Genomic DNA, 23,811 nt, shown 5'->3' on the forward strand with positions numbered 1-23,811 from the left:
TGTGTGTGTGTGTGTGTGTGTGTGTGTGTGTGTGTGTGTGTGTGTGTAGATAAATTTATCTTTTAATCCCAGTCTGGCACTATCTATATTACCTCGATCCAGCAGCTTGGTCTAATGACTTAACTGAAGAATCAAGTGCTTTTTTCAAATTAAATTTTATTTCATATTTATCTTATTCCATTGTAATTTTGTGAATCATTTTTCACTTTTAAATATTTCTTATTTGGACATCAGATTAAGTTTTCACTTTTCTGTTCTTTTCCAATTTCTTAATAATCTGATTTTAATTCATCCATAATTTGAGCTGATGGTGCAAGATCAGGAATTAAAATGATTTTTTTTCCCCAATAGCTAATCAAATGTCCAGATCCACTGATTATTTAGTTACAATGCTTTCCAAGTAACTTAAGGGCTGAAATTTAACTATACTGTGCCCTCTCACATGCATTCTTTCACACACATTACTGAGTACATACTTACTTTTCGAGTCACTCTGTTGTAAGATACTATATTCAGTCACTCTGTTATAAGATACTATATAAGACATTGTTGCACTCAAAGCACTCTAGTGAGAAGTAAGGAACACAAAAAGAAATGCAACACAGTGGTAGTAGATTCTATAATAAAACAGAAGCATAAAAGACAGTTTGGTGGGATCAGATGAGACTTTCCAGATTATGTGACAGCTGAATTTTGAGTTTTTGAAGGAGCTGAAGATGGGAGTTGGAGACAAGGAAGATGCAGAGGGACACTGCAGATACCGTGTGTAGTTAGCATGGTCAGAGACACTGGCATGAAAAGCATGATACATCTGAAGAACTGCAAGTAACAGTCCATCAGAAGAAGCACGGGAGAAGGGCAAGACTGGGAAAAAAGAGAGCAATGAAACTGAAGAGGCAAACGACCTCACGGTGCAAAGACTCTTGGAAGTTGGGCTATAAGTTTGGATGCTACTCCAAGGACAATGGGGACTCAGCCAAATATTTTAAGCAAAGGAGTAATATGATCATACAATTTGCATTTAGCAAGATCACTGCAATGAAAGAGGAAAAGGTTAGAAGCAGGAAGTTAGGAGACTGTGAAAGTAATCAGGAAAAGAAATAATGAGGCCCTGACCTAAGGTAGCAAAAGACAAGGAATAAGATGAAATCACCCCAGGAATCACACACAGGAAGACAGACCCCAAGGAACACCGATATTTAGGGATGAGCAGAAGAAGGTTGACTGTGGAGAATGAGAAGTAACCCAGAAGTAACCCAGTGGTAGTATCCTAAACTACAAAGAAAGTATTTCAGGAAGAAGGTTTATCAACATATTAAATTTTCAACACTCTATAACATCCAACAATATCGTGATAAAGTTACCTTCTGCAACTTCAGCGAGAACTCTAACAACACAGAATAGATGGAATACTAAGTGTTTAGGATAAGTGGAAAATGAGTAAATACAGACAGCGACATATAGAAAATCCTATTAAGAGTTTGACTGTAAAAAAAAAGGGGGGGAGAAAATGAAGTAAAAGGTTAAAGGAGATGGATATTAATGGCACGAGGTCAAAAGGTGTTTTTTCTGTAACTTTGTTGTTTAAGATGATGGTGACTTTAAACAAGTTTAAATGTCCTTACTTACTCTTAGGAGATGCATGTTCAAGTATTTAGGGGTTAAGTGCCACATCTGCAATTTACTTTCAAATGGTTCAGGAAAGAAAGTACCCATTTATGTCTAGAGAGAGAAAGAGAACAGGTGCAAATGTAGCAACACATACACCTGGTGAATACAGGTCAATGTTTATGGGTGTTCACTGTATTACTTATTATCCTTTCAATTTTTCTCAACTGTCGAGCATTAAAAAAAAAAAAATTAATGGGAAAATCCAGTCAATAAATGTAACAGAAAAGAACCAGTACAGAGAGGAACTGGAGATACCCAAGGAGAGAGGGTGCAGAAAAAGACAGAGCTGGATGAGGCCTCAGGGGAGACACTGATCCCTCATTTTCACCAGTTAAAGAACTGAGGCCCAAAGAACTATATTAAATACAAGAAATACTATAATTAACTACATGATTACTTGTTAAATAAGTCACTTATGTTCTTAAGCGCAAAAGAAATTCACAGAAGGGAAAGATCACCACCAATCCTTGACTGGGTGATCGAGGAGAGAGCAATGACACTGGAGAAAGCCATTAAGAAGAGTTAACTGCCATTGCAGAGAAAGATCTATTATTTTTTCCAGACCTTACATCTTGGAGACTGACTACACTGATTTTAGCAATGAAAAAGGTGCTACTAGAAGAGAACTTCCCTCTCTACTAAAAAGCGTCTTTAACGCGAAGTCCTAACATTACGTGTTGTAGGTATATGTAATTATAGTGAAAGAGCACAAGCACAGGTATGTGGACTTTAAACATTTCATAACACTTCTGTTACTATAGTGCTCTTCAGAAATCTAACCAATAAGAAATACGTGAAAATCTGCACAGTACAGGTCTTGAAGGGCAAAAGGAATTAACAATAATACAGAACTATTTCACAGGTAACACTCATAGGAAATCAGGTCCACTACCAAGAGCAATTTTATGGGGATCTTATCAGTACCAGTTCAACTAGAATCGTGAAACGGAGTTATTGTTGGCAGTTTCAATAATATAGTCTTTTCTTTTATTTCCAAGGAAAGAAAGAACTGAAAACAGATAACTTAAACAGATGTGAATGGAGAGGTGCAGTGATAAGTCTGCTCTGGCTACAGTATCAATTTGTCCTTATTATCCTTCATGTATGATGCCCACCCTTAGTTTACTTTTTTAAAGAGGAAATAAGAACAGAATTGTTTTTTCATGTGTGAAAAGCCAAAGGCTTGATTTTTAAAAATTAATAAAGGCTGTTATGAAATAACCATTACCAGAACTTCCGTCTAATAATATTAAAATTAAGAATTAGAATTTTTTAAATGAAGGGAATGCAATATGTTTTATTCATAGCATAAAGCAAAGTTATCAGGTAAATGAAAGAACTGGAACACGCATATGGGTTGTGATAAGCAAGACCAAGCAAAATGTTTAAGGAGCTACTTCAGAATGATTCTGATGCGGTTTCTTAGAAAAAGTTTTATGGCAAATGATGATTAGCAATCATCATGCTACTAATGTTAGAAATTAAAATTTGAGAGGTACAAAGGTTACATTACAGTCTTTTAAATTAGTACTATCAATTTGGGCCAAAGTAACAGTCCATTCGTATAAGCACTGCTTCAAGGTTGCTTCTTTTTTTTTCTCTTCTCCCAATAGGAACACCAATTTACCCTTTTAAATAACTTCACATGGAAAGCAAACATATTCTCTTCCTATTTCATATAAAATACAGAAGATTAAAAACTATAATAAAATATTTGTCCAGATCTTAGTTGCTATGGCGAACTGAGAACATTTTCTTGGCTATTCTAAATGCCGCTTTGGACAAACAGACATTACAGACCAGCTCATTGGTAATGGGAAAGCAGAGAAGGGCTGTATTTGTTTTGTATCCTCAATAAAGGAAGCTCGGAGAAAGGTGAAGACGTAAATAATATGTAAGCAAAAGCTTTCACATAGTAAATTTAAAATTATTATATAACTATATACTTAATACATCAAATTGCATGCTGAAAAAGGTTCTTAGCTCAATGCTTTAAATACAGGTGTGCCGAGTGTGTTTGTGAAAGCAATGAAGAAAAATATGACCTTCTAAAAGAGACAAATTAAAGGACTATTATGAACATACATCTGCAAACAGTACACTCTTTAGTGCCAAATGACCCTTGCAACCTGGCTGTATTACTGAGCCCTCCGTTTACCATCCAGCTTCCATCTCCTTCCCCTGTTAAGACTTTCTAGTGGCCTCTGTGATGAATTCATGCAATGAAGGTGGCACTTCAACCACAGTGCCACCCATCCCAGTGCATGGAGAAGAACATTGGGTATACTGGTCCTTCTGGGTTTACCCCTACTTGTCTTATACTGAAGAAGTACAAAGCCTGCATATTCTTTTGTACTAGCTTCTATCTGGGATAACTAGAAACCTGATAAATAACTGAGCTTCTGTTCCAAACTGGTTGCTTTATGAAAACACACCTTGTTTTTCTAAGCCATTCAGCAAATGCATACTGATAGATTACCTACTTGCTATTAGCCTTTTCCTGCCACAAAACAATCACTAACATCAGGCTTAAAGGGAATTTAAGAGGAGCTATATACGTGACTCTGTTCATATTTCTGTTAAAAGCAATCAATGAGGGGAAATGAAACATTAATTTCATAAAGGAAATAATCTGTTTTAGAACACCTCAGTCAGCATTTTATCAATATAATAAATAATATCTTAGCAACTAGATAGTCAAAGCAGTCACAATGAAGCAAATGATGTCACCACTGTCTAAGAAGCAAAAGCCAGTGTGAGGTTCAGAAAATTCTAATTTTGGTTGAAAATTCAAATGGAAAGCTTACTGCTTATAGAGTCTACATCTGAACAAGGGCAAATGCCACAGTAAAACAAAGAAGCATTTTGGTTTTCTCCCAAGCATTATTAAATATCCAGACCTAATACCACGGCCTCTAAGGATACTGTACAATAAATAAAGCTGAGCCAAATCACAAAACCCCTCCCCTGTGGGCATGGACCATCTCAAAGCAAAAATGACACAGAGAAGGCAGCAGAGCGTTCCTATGATAACAGGAGCTATTAGTATTCAAACACCACCTCACTTTATCAATAACCACGGTGTTTTTCCTTGGATTTTAGTAGAGCTGGACAAGTACTACATGTTGCTACTATGTCTTAAGAACCTCAAAATGTGCTTAAGTAATTTTCTTCTTGTTTCACAGGTTAAAGTCTAAGTAAAAGACTCTTTTGCAGAAAGTGATAAAAAAGGGACTTTTCATTAGACAGGGCTGCTTACCTGCTAGCAAGACTGAGCAATTCATGTTTATCTGCTACAGCTGACTTCTTCTCAAGCTCCCACATTAGGACGTTGATCAGATGTGAATTTTTAATTACAATCGGCACTTCTTCAAACATGTGCTCAAAGGTGATATTTCCCTTTTTCAATCTGTGAAGCATGTTAAAAATACATTAGTCTGATGGTCAGAAGTAAGTGTTAAACTGATTATTTCATACATTTTCCCTAATTACAGGCCCTCTTCAGGATTTTTGTCTCATTAGCACTTTTAAAAAGGGAGAGAAACTAGAGTTTTACAGAGTCAAGCCTAAGTCGAGTGATTTGAACAACTCTGAAAATGATCCAAGTTGGAGCTATAAGACTAGAAAATAAGACTCTTAGCAAAAGAAACTATTGTTTCTTCACAATCAGGTTATCTTCAAAATTTCAGATACTAAAATGTAAATGCCATAGGAAATCATGCTATATAATCTATATCTAAAATATTTAAAATAGCTAGAAAAGAGAAATACTCTAGTTTTTGGAAAGTTCACTTTAAAAGCCAACTGAACTCAAGAGATTAACAAGTAGCAGGGCACTCACACGTTACTCCACACGCGGTGGCTGAGAACACGGCGAGAATGCAACTCCTCAGAGTTTAGTTATAACTACCATGTCCAGGAACTGCTCAAGAGTTAGCTTTTCTTTTTAAATGCTTTGCATCTTAATTTCTTTAGGAGCCAAATGGTAAACTAGTAATGAATTGTCTGTCCTACATGAAGTCAAAAGCACTAACTTTAATAAGAAATAAAAATTCCTATAATTAACAGAAAATGAAAGAATTCTGAATTTTTAAAATTTTAAATGTAAGTATTCCAATGCCATTATGTAGGATCACAAAACAGCTTTTTCAATTAATTCTTTGCATACCTGTCACCCATAAAATATCCAAAAAAATCCACATTCCTTACTGAACCCCCAAAAATATTTATATCTTTCCACACACCCCCAATGAAACAGGTCAGACAATAAGACAAACAGCTCACGACTGTTCTGATACAGAACTTACAATCTGACAGCCACTGAACACTCACTCATCCCATCTCCCTTTATTTAATCATACATTTCTTCAAATCCAGTAGCTAATTAATCCCCACTCTAACTGAATTCACTCATGCTGAGAACAACAGATGAGACATTCCATAAAGAACAGTTTAAACATGGAAAGGGAGAAATCAAGTGGCACTCAGCCATGCAGAAACTTCTACCATCCACATGGCAAAAGCATTACCACACCACCACCGAGGATTCAATACATGTGGCAAACTAATATCTTAAAAGAAAAACACCCGATCCTTAACATATGCCTTATAGGCCCCCAAACACTTACGCTTCGGGAGAAAAATCCTTCTCTTTACAAACTTCCATCAGTTTAGGAGTCAGTCTGTATGCCTTTAGTGAGAGAGACCCTTGGGCAGTTTTTATGGGATCTCAAATAAGGAAAAGAAAAAGAAATTACTAAGAATTCTGTCACTACCAGTGCCCAAATGACACTGGTTCTGGGCACATTCTGTTAATTATCATAGTCTTTGCAAAATGAAGATCAAAATAAATAATCAGAACACAATTTGAAGCAGATTCAAACCAGCATAGCAAACAGTAAGTGAAAATGCAGGAACCTATCATCCTACTTATAATAGGTAGAATAACTTCCTCCCGAAAGTATAAACAGAAGATACAAAATACAGTTATTTTCAAATCTATTCCTCAGCTAGAACCAGCAATCTTGACAAAAATTAAATATAGCATATGTTCTATACATCTTACATACATCTTGTATAATTAGAAGGAAAGTACTAATGAATATTAAACATGAAAATTCACTGGACACATTGTGTAGTTCTTAGTCCACTAATTTAAATAAACAGCCCTTCCAAAATTTATCCATCCTAACAATCACTGTTCAAATTTTTTAGTTAAAGCAGATTCTAAAAACAAAACCACTAAAGTCAAAGTGCAATCACAAGTGTCTCTTTAGTTTTAGAGAAACTAATTTTATCAAAGCTAACGCTTAAACACTCCGTGAGTAAGGGAGCTTAGCACTTGCTGCATAACGGCTCCGGCATGCCAATATTCGCCTAAAACCTGTGTTAACATTCATGTTGCCTGAAACTTAACACAGTGAAACTTTTAGCAATAGGTGATAAAATGAAAACCAAAATAGATTGAAACAAGTGGAAAATTCATCAAGGTCTGATGATGCAATGTTTCCAGCCAGTATAAGTACACTTTAACAACTTGTTCTTTACTGTAATCCAATTGTTAACATACTGAAACAATTTGGGGGCAGCTCATAAGATTGATCGTATTCATTAGTATTTTTTCTGACAGATACTCAGGACGTTACATTTACTTCTCAGCTGGAAACTATATGCAAGTCTGCCAGATATGGCAAACTGTGAGTGTTTGGGGAGGGGGAAGGCTATAAAGCTGTTAAATTGCCTACAGTTCTGATACAGCACAGAACATCTGGTCTGGAGAGCTTGAGGAAACACCATTAAATAGGCCGAAAAGAAAAAAATCTTTGTGCTAAGAAACAGTCCAGGTTTTGTACGCTGCTGTCAGAGGTATAAAAAAACTTGGCACACTGTGTTATGATTGGTCAGTCACGTACAGAGCCAGACACTCTAGCAATCGGGGTTTGTTAGACATCTGGTCTAGTTCCACCAGCCCCTTCAAATGAGGGAGGGGAGATGGAGGAATAAAAATGAAGCAGCTACTCCAGCATTCCAAAATGTACACATCAGGGCTCTGATAGCAAGAAAAATAAACAGAAAGAAGGAAACCCTGTCTAGACTTAGCTGCTGCTGAGGCTGCTGCAGAAACAGGGTTGGTATTTACTTGAGAAGGCCTGCCAGGCTGCTCTTAGAGGCGAAAAGACAGAAAGCAAAAATAGTAGTAGTAATAATATTAAGGGAAGAAAAGAATAATAAAGGAAACTCCTACTAACCGTAAATGAGAACGACAGATTCTTCAATGGCATGCTGGTAACTGAACTGAGAATCCAGAAGCGCCCGGGTGACGAACGAGCCGTAGTATGTGGACTGGTACCAGCCCACGTGGAGATGGTCGATGTTTACATGGCGAAGGCTCCGCATCATTTCCATCTGATATTGGACTAGATGATGGGGACGAGGGGGACAAAAGAAAAACTATTTAATGACATTACCCATATTAAAAACAAGCCTTTTTGGAAACAAATTTCTACACAACTGTTTATTAGCTAAAGGCAACAGGTTTCCAGATTTTAAATTCATTTGCTTCACATATAAAGAAAACAAATTAAGCTTTCAAATCATTAGGGCATTCCTTTTCTCATTAACAAAAACACATTTTGTAGAAACAGTATTAAAAATCTAATAATAATGCCTTATTCCAAACAAGTAATTATTTATTAAATGTGTCTCCACTTTTAAGGAAAAAATTTGTGTAATTACTAAATTGGATGGTTGTAAGAAGTTATGTTTGAATTAATAAGTTGAGAGTAGTTATCAACGTCTTCAACACAGCTTTAGAACTGAGAAGTTAAAACCATCAAGAAAACCAACAGGAAAACAATTAACTACCACATTATTTAAGTATGAACAGGACACAAGCTGTAGCTGATTAAAAATAGAAGAATTCATTTTTGCCTTCAACTGGTGCCCCCTGCTGCATGTGCTAAATTTAGAAAAGAATTCTTTTTTCTTGTCTGTGTGTTCCTTTGTGTTAAGTAATCAACAGTATTTTTTTTCATTAGAATAGTTATATTTTAATCACCATGTACAGAATGAAACAGTTGGATGACTTTTACATGTCAAATTAATGACTATAACGTATATTATTAACTCAAAGCTGTATTACTAGAAAAATGGGTGCAGACACTATAATAATGTATTCTGAAAAGCAATATAGCCCAATAATGAGTAGCAAATATGTAAAACAGGAGAAAATTTTATAGTTAACATAATATTCAAGCTATTTCTATTACAATAAAAATGCATGACTGTGTTGAGTAAACATATTTGCTTAACTCAAAATCTAACCATTTCATTTTCAAAACTCTTAATCAGGTTTTAGCAAAAGTAAAGTTAAATATCTGTCATTTCCTTGGTTATAGCACTACAGTTTTACAAAGCAAACAAAATTCAGAATCATAAAGTATAGAAGAACCTTCCCCAGATGGACATGGTCTTTTCAACATTTGTTACTAGGTAAAGAAAGTATAAATCTGCTTATTCCAAGGAAGGTTATATATTGATAAAAGATGGCAGCCAACTCATCAACTACTCAAGAATTATGTGTTTTTTGAAGTTTTCTTTTCATATACAATATGAAGGCTTCAAGAAGAAGCAGTATAAAATTAACATGGTAATCTTGAATCAATTACCTTTTATCTTAATTTTTTCGCTTCTAGCATATAAGATATCCCCCTTCCTAGCCAGTTTAACAGATTCCTATCAACCACATAAAACTGGGATAGAACCATTGCTATTGTTTCTTTCTGCTTTAAAATTTCATAACTCTTTTAAAGTAAAATCACTGATTTGGCTAGTAAAATTTAATCAAATATAACTTATGAATGAAAAATTCTAATATCACCAGTAAAACAGGAGCCAGAACTAAATTTAATTATTTATTTTAAAAGGATAGGAAAAAGGAGATGGGGAGCAATTACCAAGCAACTGACAGTACAAACACAATTTTATAGGATGAGTTTTTTAAAACTGGTACTTCTAAAACATCTGTCAATGTATAATTTAGCTATAATATAAGCAGAAGACAGATTCTACCAACTGGCAGTAGTAGAAAAGAAGAAAAGACCCGGAGTCTAGTGATCTAGGTTCTCATGTCGGCTCTGAGATTTCTGCCGTGGGGCATCTCGCTGTCCTTCTCTGATGCTCAGTCTTCCCATCTCCAAAAAGATCTGAGAGCTCATCCCAGTCAAAATGCTACGATTCCACACTGTTCACTGGATATGCTAATTACAAGTAATGATTCTTCTATAAACTAAAGCAGGTAGCATGCATTAATAATTAAAATAAAAGTGCTTTCCTATGAAAAATATTCTGTAATCTTACTGTCAAACAGCCTGAATACAACAGATTTTATAATAGCATTTTCAGGATGCATGAAGTAGAAAACTTTACAATCAGTAGCAAACCTCCAGATTCCTTCTTCATCCAGAGTCTTACCTATCTTACAGCCCCTTGGTAACGATAAGGAGGAAAATGAAGTGTTTCTCTCAGCTAGAGAAGAGACTAAAGACTATAAGCCTATGAATGAAGCCTGTCGCCCTCGGAGATACCATTGTAATAAATGCCAATGTATTTACTTCTGGGGATTGAGGGATGAAGAAATAAACCTCTATATTACGGGTGAGGCTGGAGGTGGGGGGAGCACTTCTATTTTCCTCTTCTACAGCTTAGAAAATCATGACATACAAGATTTTACGAGGCTTTAATAAAAATTTATTTTTAAGGTCATAAGAGTTTTCATAGGATGAAAATACAAATCTAAGGGTTAAGACCAATGACAGGTGAGTTAATAAAATTGCTTTTGAAAATCTACAATGAACTGGAATTTCACTATTACACACACAAAAAAATATGTGAAATTTCAGGTCATTCTTCATCTAGGTTTAGACCTACCACCCCAATTTTTTAAATTAAAAAACACAACTTTTTTTTTTTTTAATGCATGTCCTCTTGGAGGTATCAGAGAAAGAAAGGATCTAACTAAAAAGACTACAAGTGATCCTTGAAAAGGTGAGGGTAAGGGTGCTAGAGCTCCAAAGTGAAGCTGGGGTGCACTGAGGCCCAGTCCTCACTGGAACTATACATATGAGGCTCCATTAAATGCACAGTTTAAAGAGGTTACTTCAATTTAATTAAAAAAAATTTTTTTAAGGAAGTCATATTTGTTCTATTATATGCAATCAAGAGACAACTCAGAAACAGCCATGTGAATTTTTACCTCTGCAGTGTTTTAGGTCTATGTCCTTGTTCTAATGTTAACACAGACATGTGACCCTTGTCTCCTTTCACAGTTTTTCCTCCTCCTCCAACCCAAGTTCTCAAAAAGTACAAAATAAAACCCTAAAAAGCTTCCCGGTAAACCTACGTGGGGATAAGAAATGCACAGCAGACTGTCCCACTAAACTGTGCTCCCAACACGCCCATCAATCAACTGAACTGAGCTGCCACAACGAGTGACACCCATTTACCCTCTGACACGGAAAAAAAAGTCGTGATACAGTGACATGCCAGTAAACTTTACACAGGAAATAAGGAACGATCATTCCAGATTCTAATCTCCCAGGCAAATACCACTGCTTTAGTGGCTCTGCTAGTCTAGTCCCTCTCAGGAGTTATGCTGGAGGTGGAGGGGAGGGATACTGGGGGTGGGCAGGTGAGACACAAACAAGAGACCCAGTTTAGCTAGGACACCGGGTAAACAGAAAGGGGAAGGGCTCATGCTATCTGGAAAGGACTGTGAGGACGGACGTGTGTCCCAGCCCGCAGGCTCTGGGGAGTAGGGGCTGGTGCTATTTCCTTCTCATTCCCAGCCATCCTCACGTACCCTCTCCCTGCCACCACCCGCCGCTGGAGTTTTAAAAGACGGGTAGAAAAGATGTGGCTAGACAGATAAGGTTCACTCCTATCTCTCAGAAGGAAGAGAATTACAGCAACAGAAACAAAAGAGAAAGGAGAAGGAAAAGAAAACCAAAGTTCCTTGATATTAAAGTGCCACACCTCCCTATAGTTGAGTTAATGCAGATCAATGAAATAAGAGACAAGCATTTACTGGCAACTCTGACGAGTTGGCTCAGGGTTAGAGACACTTTCATTTTTGTTCTAAAGTTCTCGTATTTAACAGAAGCCCAAGTGGCAATTTCAACCAACGATATTAACTTCTGAGTTAATGGCTAAATATTTCTGGAGAACTTTCCAAAGATGAATAGCAAGGGAAAACTTTTGGGGAGAGGGGGATTACTTTAAAATATGATAATATTCAATAGAAAGGCTCAGAATTGTGTAGTGAGAAGTTTAGGAAAGAACATTTTAAACGTTGTTAGTTTAAAAAGCAAACCCCCTGCCGACTGACTGAGGAGAAACAGTGAACAGCAAATGAATTTCAAAGACAAATTGGTAGTTACTACCAAGCCAACTCAAATTACTAATACAAAAGCTACACTTAGATGCAATTGAGGTGGTGCTACAAAATTTGGAAGGATTATAAAAATGAGGTGAAGTTTTATAAATCTCTTCAACCTCTACAATTAACTTCATTGCTTAAGCCGCTCCCAAGCAAAGGAGAGCCTGGTTTACAACACTGAGGAACTGCCCGCAATCTGGCACCAGTGTATGCACATTCACTTTTTCCAGATACCCTCCTTTGCGAAACAGTCAATTTTAAACTGCCTAGAGCTAAACAGTCTTAACTGAGGCAGGCTGCCCAGTAGCTATTGCTTTCAAAAATCTACCACATTTGTTGGGCTTTCTCCCGTTTTATCTCCAAATATGAAAACACTGAAAATACTATGCTGCCTTATATTTAAATGCTGTATCTGGACTCACACGCTGGCAAACAATCGAACAAGAGTTTGAGATATGAGTTCTCCTTAAGATCACCGGGAAGGACACTGAATTCGAAGCTTTTCAGTTCAGCACAATAATTAATCAGCATTCTTTTCACCTCCAATTCCTCACCTTCATTTTAAAAACCATCTTTATTTTATTATTTTAAGTGAGTCCTCATGAAATGCAATTTATTGCCAAAAAACAGGAACAAAGAATTACCACAGTTGGCCAGGCTGGGATGAGCTGAAAGTAGAAAACTGAAGCTGAAGCATACTTTAAAACTATCTGTCTGGCAGATTGCACGCGCACGCGCGCACGCGGTGGGGGGGGGGGCTGTTAGAGATGTCTTATTGGGGAACAATTAAAGGACCAAGTAATAAACTAATTTAAATTTTAAAAATTAAAAACAATTCAATGGATCTATTGTCTTATTTGACTACTTTGATATTGTATCAAACAAATCCAAATCATTTAAAAATATATTATAATAAAATCTTATTAAAAATATACATAGATATAGTCTGGAGGAAAAGGACAAGACTAAGCACCAGGAAAGAAACCAGCACTTAGTGAGCACTTATATGTCACACTGCCTGCTATGTGGTCTGCATATGTTATCTGACTTTATTCCTCACAATAACTCTAATGAGCTAATCACCGAAATCCTTTTAGAAAAGCTGTTTACCACAGCTTGTAAAGTGGCAGGACTCAATTGGACTTTAGACTTTCTGACTCCGAAGCCCAGGCAACCATCCATTTACAGAATCTCATCTCTTCTTTATTAGTAAAGTGTAGAGTGAATTATTTCTGAATCAATAAAGCATAACAGAGATAGAGCAGAAATACACAATTTCTAGGTTTTCAGAAACCACAGCTTGTGCATGTTTGATCACTAAATTAACTAGTAATTTAGCACTACCAGTAAGATTTTAAGTGATAAAACCACCTTCAAAGATTTTTAAATGTCAAAGTTGAAACTATCACAAACATGTAATCAAACTCCTAAAACACTGCATTCTATGTTACTATTTGAAACTAAGCACTGGACCAGATCAAAGATGACCTGCACAAACAGATCAAGAAAAGGAACAAAGAGAGACCAGATGTACATGCTCTTTGAAACAAAGAAACAAACTAAGCTCAACCAAGAGATGCAAAGGGCTTTAAAAGCAAACAAACAAACAAAACCCCACAATTCTGAAACAAATTAATGATAACAACAAACATGACAGGAAACTGGAATACATCAAAATATATCTGTTCTAGCATTAGGGCTAACCTAAGGAGGGCTTTTAAGAAACTTATCACAACCCTCCTTCCCAGCAGCACCATGAGACACGGTGAGCGCGGACAGGCTATCAACTGTGAAGGCTCTGCCACATTATTTAATAAGACAAACTATTCTGTGCTTTCCTCTTCATATCATATTTTCTGCCAAGCCACACATACGTTTCAGGCAATGCTCAAAGCTAGGAGCAGATGTAGATTTAAGCAAACAGAATGTGCATTTGAAAAAAGAATTAAATAAGAGTCTACTTCGGGTAGAGAGAACTATAGAGTACATATTTCTTAAAACTTTCATATTCTCTTCACTCAGTCTGCATTACGTATTCATCCTTTTTTTGATCCCCCAATTAATACACCTGTTATTAAGGCCACGCTGGGACTGTTTAAGAACTATGGTAAGAGTTCAATTTCTCACAATATAGAGAAATATACAGTCCAATATAAATTCTACTCTACCTAGATATTAACCTGTTCTATTTAAAAAGAAATAACAAAAAATACTGCCTTTCTTAATCTTACCGGAAATATTTTTTAAAGTGTTCATTTGTCCTGGGTGGTTTAATTTCTTCTTTAAAGTGTTTATGAATTCTGACAAGTAATTTCTTCTGTATGCTAAGCTGGGAATAAGGGAAGAGGATGTGTGTGCTACTGTATCTTTTAGAACTAGTAAGAGCTTTGAAAATTATTGGAAATCAGGGTTTTTTAGAGGTTTTAATGTATCCCAAGAAGTCTCCTATGAAATAAACTGGATTCTTCACAGAAAATACTGTGTATATCCTGCAACAAATTCATATTGTATCTTCTTAATCAGATCATGAAACACAGCCAAGAAATCCTATTTCTTTGAGGTTACGAGAATTTTTAAAATATATATATACATTTATGTCCTTGGTCATGAAAACAGATGCACGTAAGTGAATGACAGAGAACAGCAACTAAGTTAATTGTATGTCATTTGAGATCCATTTACACAAACAAAGTAAATTCACTTTGATGGGAGCAAGGGGTTATAGACCCCCTTTCCTTACCTATCACCATGAAGAATTCTCACTTAAAGAATAACCTACTGACTACTGCTACCACTTGCTACAATTAGGAGCACAGTATGTTAGAAGACCAAATGAGAATCTTTGGGTTTAGAAAAATACACATTTCATGCTCTTTCATGAGGACAGGTAACACCCCTGTCATATTTACAGCTATATATCAAGTACTTGTTTAATGCTGGCACAAAGTTAGGTACTATAAGAAATGTTTCAGAAACCTAATTGTTGTTAATGTACTAGAGGATGGTCACAATTATTAGGAAATTATAGATCGATAAATCAATCCATCTCCATCTTACCATGTTCACAAAGGACATGAAGTAGCTTGCATTAAAAAGCATAACCAGTAAAATCACATCTAGGGAAAGTATAAATTAGATTAAAGAAGGTGGAAACTGAAGGTGAGGCAGAGACCTGAACAAAGTGAAGCAAGCCATAGATATTTTGGTTAAAACACACAAATTTATTTCTGGGCTCTGGCAATCAAATCAAAAAGGGAAACATGGTAATTTATATTATCCAAAAGGGAGAAAAACATAAGATCCCAAAGTAGGTAAGGCTTTTATCTAGTTCTTAAGCCTAAAATGAAATTTTCATGTGGGGTCTCAAAGGAAAACTATTGTACAGTTTTTTGAGAACAAAAGCATTTCTCTAATAGAACAATCACAACTTATTTACCTTTTTTATAAATCTAGGTTTTTAAAGGAAAACAAGGAGAGAATGGCTCATGAGTCTTAAAACAGAAAACAGTTTGTACAAGTTACAAGCAGCAGAAGAAGCAGCAGCAGGGGAATAAAAGAAGAAAGGGCTACCAAAATGAATTAATAGTTTCATCCCGTAAGAAACTACCTATCAGATTCAGGCTGTTCAAAACATAGAATGGGATGCATCAGTAGTGAGCACTAAATACTCAAAATAGAGAACAAATCATCACTTTTTGGAAGAACTGTTTGCAGCATACAAGCAATACTGTCCATTCTGAAACCGTTTACTGAGTATCACCTGTGCTGGGAGCCTGATAAAAGTTATAGTGACATGAGCTTTAAAGGTACCCCCTCTTCAATAGGAGCTGGTGGTCAAGTAACACATCTATCTCTCTGAACCTTAACTTCCCCACCTAGAATATGGTGGTTTCAACTTCCAACCATATAATGATGGCAATTTTTAAAACTTACCTCCAGTCCAGATGGCTGTTTGCTTAACAAGCATTTTTCGGCGGGAGTTCCATAGGTAATGCACTCGGTAAAAGTATACACTGACTTTATCAATCCCACCCTCCATGCCTACTAACTCTGTTTTCTCCCTCAGTGAGAGGCCCTGAGTCATCAATCTTGTCCACCTTTTCCCACACTCAGCTCATATAGTCCTCTACTTTCTTAGTAGCTCTCAAATCTGTTTTCTCCAAGGCAAAAATCATTTAGAATGTTTCTAAAAATTTGAACTGGGAAAATGCTCGTGAGATGCCAAGAGAAGGAAAAAAAGCAGAATATGTGAGTAACCTAGGTTGCTCCCTCCTCCGAAAGAGAAAAACTAGAAAGGAATATGCTAAAATGGTAATGGCAACAGTTCTCCAGGGAGTGGGATCATAGATGATTTTTGTTTTCTTATTTATTCTTACCCTTATTTTCCATGGTTTTTGGCAAAAGAAGTGTGCAATACATACAATATTATAGGAGTACGTACACAAGTATCAACAGCATTTTCTTTTGCTGGCCAACTTATTACATTTAACATGGTCACCAAATAATCTGGATACCAGAGCTCCTAAACTGTGGGAGCAGAGAACAGAATATGGTACCAGACTATACAGAAGAATCTGAAGTAGCCAACCTGGTCTGAATACCATCTGCTATGGACTGAACTGTGACCCACCCCAAATTCTTAGGTTAAAAGCTTGACCCCCAATGTGATGATATCTGGGGATAGGGTCTTTGGGAAGTAATTAGTTTTAGTTGAGGTCATGAGAGTAGGGCCCTCACAATGGAGTATGTGCCTTTATAAGTAGAGACACATCAGAGCTTGCTTCCTCTCTCCATCCATAGGCAGTACTGAGTAATCAGGCTGTGTGAAGACACAGTGAGAAGGTAGCCACAACCCAAGGAGACAGCCTTCACTAGACATCAACCCTGCTGGCACCTTGATGTTGAACTTCCAGTCTCCAAAACTGAAAAATAAATTCCTGTTGTTTAAACCATCCAATTGTTTAAACCATCCAGTCTATGGTATTTTGTTACAGCAGCCCAAGCTGACGAAGACACCATCTTTAACACATATTAGTTGTGTGACCTATGACAAACTGTCTCAGCCTAGGTGTCTGCCATTGTAAGATGGGAATAAAAACAGTATCGACTTCATGAAGTAGTAAAGAGGATAAAGGAAAGCCTTAGCAACAAGAGCTTGGTGCACTAAATAACCTCAAGAAGAGCTCAGTGGGCTTTCACCATCACCTATCATTCAGAAATGCTATTTATAATCTAGAGGTTATGGTGTTTATCTGAGTCAAAGGAAAGTTTATGTACAAATATGAATATGATCAAAAAACAGTCTACCGTGAAAAAGGATTACAAAAGAAAATATACTTCTTAGACACTAAAACTATAAGCTAATTATTTTCAGTACAATAAAGAACAGAGTCAATAAAGAAAGAGACAAGCTACAGAAATTAGATTTCGAGAAAAGGTAATCTTGGGTGTTCTATTATTACTGGGTATATAACAATATAGTTGCATTGTGCTATATAAGTTTCTATCTCCTGATTGCATTTGTAACTCTCCAAATAAAGGAAATAAGCTCCCTGCCCCCTCCCCAACAGGTGACTTTAGAAACCGTACTGAGAATACGGGTGGAAATGGGAAGGAAGAGTGAGCAGCAGTGCCACCTTACACAAGGCACTGACTGAGTAAAGGTTACTGGAAATACTGCCCACCCAAGTGACGGAGCTAAACTCAGTTCAATATAGCAAACAGCTTTCTAATGTGCCACCTATCACTTAGTAGGGTGATCCACTCCTGCAGCCTCAACTGTCCAAAGATAGTGCCCTTTACCTTCAAACATCAGGACAATTTGGATTAGAAAATCAGTATTAAAGATGCTATAAGAAGAAAGCTTGAAGGACACGAGTCTTTTAAGAGTATCCTTAACTGCAACGCAAAGGGAAAGCTGGCAAGAACGGAAAGTGACAGGAGTTAAAGAAAAGAAAAGGCTAGGAAAAGCAAATAATTTCCTATGGATTATTTATATCACAGAAACAAAAGGACTTGTAACCACTCTCTCCATCCAACCCTTTCTTACCCCCATCTCTTCCCCTACACACTCAGCTTCATGCAAACTTATTTTTATGGGGTAAGGAATAAAGAGGTCTATGCTGAGAAAAAGAACAAGCAGAAACCCACACAGCCACCACAATAAATCTGAGGCTTGATCCTTGTGGCTTGTTTTTAATGAGGCCATGTTACTTTTCCTGTTACAATCTCCTTTTCCCAAAACCATACAAATATGCACTTTGTGGAGAGACGGTGTGAAGCTTTCACTCAATTCTCAAAAGGGCTAAGATCCAAAAAAGAGTAACAAGCACTGCGATGCAATAGAGAACAAGCCAAATGTGGTCTTGGCTCTCAGGGAACTTCCACTCCTCTGTGCACATGTAGGGGGAAGGTGGGAAGGAGGCAAGATGTGAAGCAGTAATCAATTCAGTTCAGGGGCAGCCAAACAGTAGCACAGACAGCACTGAGATCACCAAAGACACACCATTCAGGGAGAGTAAAAATGACAGGCCAAAGGTCCCAAGGAAACCCCAGCAGGACACCCAACAGATTGTCACTTTTACCCTTGTCCTACCAAGACCAGGAAGTCCATCATGTGGGAAGCTGGATGGAGGCTTCATCTAAACAACTCTGTGATTTAGATTAGTAATTCCCAAGAGAAAATACACTCCTTGACCGACCGACCGGGTGATATGACCGGAGCTAGTAAGCTAAGACTGTTCTAAAGGCAAGGAGTGGTGATCCCAACAGAGAGGTAACCTTTCTCCATTTGAGAAGAATACACATTTTGGGGGAAAGCTGGTCTCTAGCAAAAATGTTATGTTATAAAAATACACTTAGCACAAACTGTATCCTGCTATGTTACAAACGTACCTTGAAATACAGTTCTACAGTCACACACTAAAAACCATCTTCAAGCAACTCAGTAATCCTGTTATCTTTTGGAGTTTTTACACAGCGATCTCTAGAAGCCATTACTGAGACTTGTCTAATCAGTTGTCATTGTGTAATCTGAGGTTCCTAAAGATGATTTTCTACAGCGGACCTCTTGGATTAGAGAGGAAGATGAAATAGAGCATACAGGCGAGAAATAAAAATCATTGAAAGGCAAGAAGAGTATTACAGAAAGATGCTGGAAGGCTACAAAACAGACCAAATAATTCTCTTCCGCAATTGGCAGGCAGGATCCTGCCAGATGTTTGAAATAGAATTAACCTCTATGGGCTGCACTGACAGAAATACACTGCACAACTATAAATAAATAAATAAATATCTAGGGAAGCATAAATAACTATCTACGAAAAGGCTATCTTTGTTTTACTTTCCCTGAACTTGTTTCAGATTGTTCACCCCCCACTCAAACCGCCAAAAAAAACTGTCCCTCACTGCAGTGTCCAGATACAGAGCGAGCTGGGTATGCCGAGACTTGAAAAAAGGTGCCATTTGCAATCTTTCAAAGCATTTTCAAACCAGGTAATATCACCTTAACAACAAAAAAAACCCTCTTTTATCCCCAAAGATATATATCTCTTCCTTGCAGAATAGATTTTGATGGTCAGATAAAGGCAATACAAACAGCTTACAGAGGCTTCCTCCTTATATTCTGGGGAAGAAAAATCTTGAACAGCAAATTCATACATTCATCCCTTCATACATTCACACAGCAAGTATTTATTTCAAGCTATAATGTGCTGGACTCTTAGGTGCTGTCCAGCAAGAGGGCAAAGACAGAAAAGGTTCCTGCAGCTGACATTCTAGTAGAGAGGAGCCAGCATTCCTGGGTCTACTCAAATGCTTAATGTTCCCTAAAGAACATATCTGGATAATCACATATAGTTCTCTGGGCCTTTAAAATGAACAAACTCTCTCTGTTAATAACAACCAGGAAATCAAGCTTGGGAATCAAAGGCCTGGCTTCTTACTTTGCAAAATAATACAGCACAGAAGACTAGTTGCAGGCTGAGAAAACAGCAGACCTGAATGGCATGTTTGGCTTTGCCATTAAATACAATAAAATAAAGCAGAGGAAAAGCTCCAAATAACCAAACTGCCCTTAAAAATACAGTTTTAAAATCATCTAATTTTTAATGTATCTCAAATGAAAAAATGATTTAGATTAATGCTTATCACATGGTAACGGTGATCAAATAAACAAGTAGTAAAGTGGCAATGATTACCCCTGTGAGAAAACTGACATTTTTTAAAAGAGTTAGGGCAGGGACCAGATAAAAATCCCCCATGAATAAAACTTCATGTGTTTCTTTGCTAGGTTTTGAAATTGGAATCAACTGTCTCTATTGTGCCTTCAGGTGCTAATATTCCAGAGATAAATAGGAGACAAAGTCAGTTTCACTAAAAACTATGATCTAGAAACCCTAACAATAAGAATGGTCAAAAGAAGGAGAGAAGTATAACAAGGATCACAGTTTAAGAAGTGACTAGAGTTCTAGACTACAGAGCATAAGTGGGTTCCTCACACAGAAAACAGGCCTGAGGCTAATCCCTGAAGGAAGAGGCAGAGGTTCAAAAAACATCATTAGATTTTCCTCCCAACACAATTTTAGTTCAGACAAACAAGCACTGGAACAACCTCTCTCACACGTGAATCATCTGCAGAACATTTAATCGACCTCTGCACTCATGAAAACCACTGATTTCAAGTTTTTTAAATGTTATCCTAATTTTAATTATATAAATAAAAGTTTTAATGAAATTAAAAACGAAACAAAACTGCTGTATATCAGTGACAGAGATGATTTGCATTTACCTCCAGGGTTTAAATATACAGCCTGATGGATGACTTGAATTACAGGTTATACATCTAAGAAGGTTCTTTTCTCATTCTTTTTCTACTAAATTAGCAGCTCCTTACTCAGACTTGTAGCTCTCATCAGGAAAAGCAGCCAGCATTTCGTTACTGTCAGATGATGCTACATATATGAATGAAATAGACTAGATTCTAATCCTTGACTTCATTAAACTCTGGAGCTATTCATATCCTGTTGCACTATTTAGATGTAGTTTAATATGTCTAGCAATCTCATCAATTTCTTCCTCTAATAAATTAAAATTATCAAGGCTTAGTAAAGTGGGAACACTTTCCTCATCCCAGTATCATCTCAATGTTAAAAACGGTGGTATTTTTACTCAAAATTAATACTATAAAACTACTCAAGATACTACATGTTTAGCTAAAACATGCCACTTTAGCAAATTATTTGAAGGAAGGAATGAAAATAGCTTTTACTGTCACTGTTATAAAGAAGGTATAAAAATGTAACCTCTACTCTCATGTCAAAGATTCATACAGGTATCTTTACACCTCATAGGCAGGTTAGAAAAGCAGGGTCAGATTTAATCTCTTCCCACACATTTTTCATTGAACATATTCTAAAGATAAGTATTGAAAGATTGAAATTTCAATTTTATTATCTTCACTATTTTCTTCCATACTAAATTAAGATTGAAAAGCATAATAGCATTATTTCATCAAGTCTAAAACTCCACTAAAGCATAAGAAAGAGAGCTAGCAACTTTAATTATAAAACACCATGGATTAAAAAGTACATCTCAATTTCATAGATGTTCAGGTGCAAAAACAAGGAGAGGAGAGGAGGAGAATTCTAGAGCCACTGAAGCTGTTCCCTGTAAATAAAGTCGTGTGTGGGCAGGCACTGTGGCAACAATGCTTTTTTCTTGCCAGAAATACAATTGTACTCTATCAGTACTCTAACACACTTTTTCTAGTCCATATAACTCACAAAATAGTTGTTAAATAAAAACTCTTCTCTTGAATCATGGATTTTCCATAATGAACAAAAAATCACCTGGCACTTCTCCTTCATACAAGAATCACATATATGCTAAGGATGAATGCTTTTGTGCACATCAACAGTGAAGCTGAGTATCTAGTAACATGCACATTTAATAGGAAGTGCTTTTGCATGTTCTATGTGATTGAAACTACGAAATATTAACTAACAGTAGTTTTGTAAAGGAAAGGATATAGGTACTCTGCTTTCTCTCCAAACACAGCATTTTGACATTAACTTTACAGCTGCTTTTACAAGGTTATCTGCAATAGTGCAACTTCTACTTGTGTTATTATTATTTTTTAATTTACTTATATTTATTTGTTTGTTTATTTATTTATTTTTGCGGTACGCGGGCCTCTCACTGTTGTGGCCCCTCCCGTTGCGGAGCATAGGCTCCGGACGCGCAGGCTCAGCGGCCATGGCTCACAGGCCCAGCCGCTCTGCGGCATGTGGGATCCTCCCGGACCGAGGCATGAACGTACCCCCGTCCCCTGCATCGGCAGGCGGACTCTCAACCACTGCGCCACCAGGGAAGCCCCTCTACTTGTGCTATTTAAAAAAAAAAAAAAAGTGCTACTTTGAATGATGCTCTGGTAGTTGGGACTCTGGTCCATCTTTAGCGACAAGATTCATTATTTTTGGAAATAGTTCTTTGGAAAGTATTACATTTGTCCTGGAAAAACTTTATTGATTTATAAAAATTGTCATTGGAGTTTTAAATCACACGTTTTGGTGGCAGTGTGCCACCACTTGACAAAGTTTCTTAAATAACCAAAAACTTTGGGGACTAGGGGCAAATTATTCAAGAAGTCCATAAAACCTACTTTTGAGGTATGTGCCACATAAGTGATTCTTAAGTGATTCTTATTCACTTTCCTTTTATTGCTTGTATAAATCACCACATTCTTAGATTCTCATTCCTAGCATATACAGATCCACATTCCACTGAGGCCAGAGTTTTCTGCGGACATTCTGGGCCAGATAGTTCTTTGTCATGGTGGCTATCCTGTGCGTTGTAGCATACTGCACAGCACCTCTGCTTCCCACACAGTGGATACCAGCAGCGCTCCCCAAAGTGATAACAGAAAGAATGTCTCCAAACACTGCCCATGTTCCCTGAGGAGCAAACCCCAACTCTCCTCAGAACACTGATGCAGGCACTGGAACCCTGTTCGATTATCACATATTATTCTGAGACACAGTGATTTTGTTACTATTTTTACGACTGAATGAACCATTCCGCCCCCCATTTTTGAGATGGAATTTCAATACAATAATAAGAATGAAAAATTCAAATTCGACAAACAAAAATATGTAAATGATGTAAAAGTGGTAACCAAAACAAACTACCATATTAACTATCATCTGAGACACACTGACCAACTCACTATCCTTTAGAGCACACAAGCTTTAAGAACAATTATTAGGAATGTAGAGAAGTCTTCTAGGAAAGTCATAATTAACCTTACACTTCAATATGTAAAATGTATATGACCACAATTGTTTCAATGCCTTTTCCTCTGAAAACACCAAAATTTGAAGGCAGAAAGTGAAGGATAAATTTTTTTAATGTTCATATTTTAAGTGTTTTAATATAAAATTCACTACTATCAAACTGTGATATAGGCCAGGGACATGAAGGACTTTCAACTGGTTTAGAAAAACTATTAACAAATACATGTGCAGTTGAGATCTGCAAGTTGGGGGCCAATTATGGCGATCATGCTTTCTTATAACTTGTCTCTTGATACAATACTATTTACTAACACTAATTATAGAAAGACCAGAGGGTGGGTAGACCACAAGCCTGAATTAATACAACAGTACTAATATACATGGCAGACAAGGGAAAGGCTAGACATATATTAC

The 23,811-nt window shown here is 36.8% G+C and overlaps 1 protein-coding gene across 2 annotated transcripts in view; it reads right to left on the minus strand.

Annotated features, from left to right (window-relative positions):
• Window positions 1–23,811, minus strand: part of EIF3H (eukaryotic translation initiation factor 3 subunit H) — an 87,510-nt gene that overhangs the window by 6,809 nt on the left and 56,890 nt on the right. For both annotated transcript variants that reach the window (XM_027092528.1, XM_027092527.1), the window contains exons 3-5: window positions 7,920–8,087; window positions 6,300–6,399; window positions 4,931–5,080 (exon numbers count right to left, since the gene is read on the minus strand). In XM_027092528.1, the coding sequence (XP_026948329.1) occupies window positions 4,931–5,080; window positions 6,300–6,399; window positions 7,920–8,087 (418 nt within the window). The remainder of the gene's footprint in view (window positions 1–4,930; window positions 5,081–6,299; window positions 6,400–7,919; window positions 8,088–23,811) is intronic.

The sequence above is a fragment of the Aethalodelphis obliquidens genome, unplaced genomic scaffold, assembly GCF_003676395.1.
Source record: "Aethalodelphis obliquidens isolate GAN/ISIS:26980383/991018 unplaced genomic scaffold, ASM367639v1 scaffold79, whole genome shotgun sequence".
NCBI classification, from domain to species: Eukaryota; Metazoa; Chordata; class Mammalia; order Artiodactyla; family Delphinidae; genus Aethalodelphis; species Aethalodelphis obliquidens.